Consider the following 2,849-nt stretch of genomic DNA (forward strand, 5'->3'; position numbering starts at 1 on the left):
TACGATATGAGGGGTGCTCATCACGTATGGACGTACTATGGAGTTGCTACTGCAGCTCGATCGAGACGCACGACCTCTTCAGCAAACACCTTCCTGAACTCCGGCATGGACTCGGGCTCCAGCGACAGCGCGAGCACGACGGCGTCATCCTTCCCCGCCGCGTGCAGGACGTGCAAGAAGCCGCTGTAGTACATGAGCGCCGGCCCCATGAACGCCGGCGAGCCCCAGCCGAAGTCGGCACTGTGCACCGACATGCCCATCCAGCTGATGGCACGGAGGTGCGCCCGCGAAATGCCGCTCCTCGGCAGGTTCATCGTGTCCACGCCTTCCAGGTAGTCCACCAACGAGCGAGCGTAGTCATCGCCCTGGCTCGTCGCCGTGCGCACGTGGCGCGCAGCGTGGCCGACGGGGTTGGACACCACCTCCTCGACGGTGGCCACCGCCGACGTGCGGATCACCGCGTTGCCGAAGTAGCCCTGAGGCAGCGGCGGGGATAGACGCGGGCGCATGTCGATCATGGTGTGCAGCCTCGTCTCCGCCTCCTGCGGCAGCGACCGTGCCCGGCACGCGCACTGCCACACGAGCGCCACCACCGCGCGGAACGTGGACGCCCCCTCGCACCGCCCCTTGAGCGCGCTTACCTGTGCCTTGGTGAGCGTGATGAGGGCGCTGGCGTAGGTAGACACGGCGGTGACCGCGTGCGCCGGCGGCGTTGGCTCGGGCTTGTACTCCGGGTGGTCGTAGAGCACTACCGGCGCCGGCCGCGCGCTGAGAAGCTTGTGATCGAAGCATGGTGACAGGAGCGTGTCCTCATCGGAGGAGCCACGCGCGATGCTCGCCCACGTCTCGACGAACTGCGCTGCGCTCCTCGCGTCGACGAGAGAGTGGTGCGCCGCCAGACCGAGCACGACGCCGCCGCACCGCAGGAACGTGACCTGCGCCAGCAGAAGCACGCACGGCGGGCTCGGCGCCGGCTCCGGCGGCACGAACAGGTCGCGCATCTCTCTGCACGGCACGAAGTTGTCCATCAGGTCGTCGAGGGCGTAATCGGAGCGTGCGGTCACGAAGACCACGCCCTCGCCGGTGCAGTCGACCTGGAGGCGGCCAGTATCGTCCGACCCAAGGCGGCCGGCGAGCGGGTGGAACGCCACCAGCGCCTTGGCGAGGCTGTCCTTGATGACGTCGACAGCGAAGAAGCCCGGCTCGCTGTTTGATTGATAGAAGTAGACCGTGGGCGTGTAGCCGCGGCGCGCGGCCAGGTCGAGGTTGGACAGCCAGACAGCCCCCGCCGGTGTCGGCTCGGCCGGTACGACCATCTCCGACGTCAACAACTCCACCGTGGCCATTTTGCAATCACGTGACCGTCTTCCTGCTGTGGAAACTAAGCTGCGCCGGCGGGTGTTTCTGATGGTCTTTCCCGAGTGTTTCGAGCTGAATTGTGTGCTGTACTGCTGTTGTGGTTTTTCCTCGATCTTCTGGATTGGCTTATATAGGAGAAGCAGGTTTGAAGCATGTGTTGCACACGGTTGGCTGCAGTACATTTCACCTTTTGTTTTGAAAGATCCTTAACCTTGCTTGGCCTATATTAATAAAAAAAGAGAATTGACTCAGTTTATAGGTAAACTGGGCCTGAAAGCCGTACAACACCTATAATACTACAGAGCAACACCAGCCGGCTACATAGGGCATTAGCACACGCCACACAACATTATCGAACCACTCAACTGAACTTAACGTCAGTCGGTTGGATTAGGGCATCAACACGCACCGAACTCAACTCATCTCCAATAACTATGGCTGATCTCGACAGGCACCGCACACTGGTCGGCTGGATTGGGGCGTCAATCCGACCACACCACTCAAACTCAAGAACAACAACTAGCAACCACCACCTACACACCATCGCCAACCCATCCATTACTGCTCCAGCAAGCAGACACTGGAACTACCACCGAGGCATCCTCCAACGAGGAAAATGTCATCCTCAGATGTCGTCATCGTCGCTCTGACCGGAGCATAGTTTTTACCTAGAGGACCTCCCGTCGAGGAGAGGGGAGAGCAGTCATCAAATCAACTCCTCCAAGAAGGAGTGTGGCACCCGAAGGTGTCACCGCCGCAAGGCTTTCACCCGATGCCATGCAAACCCCACTCGGCAATGTATCAGCCAGGAGCAGAAGGTGGCCCAACGCTGCCCACCACACCGGCGTCGCTGATGCGTACCCGCTCAGCCGCAGCCAGCAACGCCACCACGGCGCTGCTGGCACACATTCAAGAAGACCACCAGCGGCCGCGCCACCACGGCATAGCAGCTCTCCAAACCTCCTCGCTGCCGCACTAGCCATCCGCCACCACCTCACCTTGCCAAACTCACCGCCACCGCCGGGAGCCCCACCTGCACCTATGCAGGACCCCCACATGCCGCTTCCGCGCCAGCACAGGGCCGCCGCACAACCTCCTCCACGCCCCTGCTCCAGCGTAGGGCCTTGTTGGCCGCTTCCATGCCAGCATGCGGCCGCCGCACACGAGCGCCACGCAGCCACGCCCGCACCTCCGCAGCGCCTCCTGCCGGCACATCCTTCTCCACGCCCCCATGACCGCCCAAGCCTCCTACTTTGCGATCGCCTCCTGCCCAACCGATCTGCTCATGCTCCCGCTAGCGACGCTGCCTTGCCGATGCTGTTGCCGTCGCAGGCCCCACCTCTACCGGCGGTCTCCACATTGCGTCAAATCTGGCACCACGGGAGCCGCCAGCACCGCCACCGCCCACCCGGCGGCGGGCTCCCCCCGGCACCTGCAGCGGCCGCGCTTGCTAGGTGGGTGTGGGAGGGGGGGGGGTGGGGGGGAGGGCT

At 63.1% G+C, this 2,849-nt stretch overlaps 1 protein-coding gene across 1 annotated transcript; it reads right to left on the minus strand.

Annotated features, from left to right (window-relative positions):
- LOC112901538 (hydroxycinnamoyltransferase 4-like) lies at window positions 1–1,346 on the minus strand. Its single transcript, XM_025970469.1, has one exon. The coding sequence runs from the start codon at window positions 1,344–1,346 to the stop codon at window positions 36–38; it is 1,311 nt and encodes a 436-aa protein (XP_025826254.1). The 3' UTR covers window positions 1–35.
- Window positions 1,347–2,849: the final 1,503 nt, after the last annotated feature.

This window comes from Panicum hallii, chromosome 7, assembly GCF_002211085.1.
Source record: "Panicum hallii strain FIL2 chromosome 7, PHallii_v3.1, whole genome shotgun sequence".
Classification (NCBI taxonomy): domain Eukaryota; kingdom Viridiplantae; phylum Streptophyta; class Magnoliopsida; order Poales; family Poaceae; genus Panicum; species Panicum hallii.

What these genes read in the sequence shown, in the direction of transcription:
- LOC112901538 (XM_025970469.1), bottom strand. Translation starts at nt 1,346, where the DNA reads ATGGCCACGGTGGAGTTGTTGACGTCGGAGATGGTCGTACCGGCCGAG.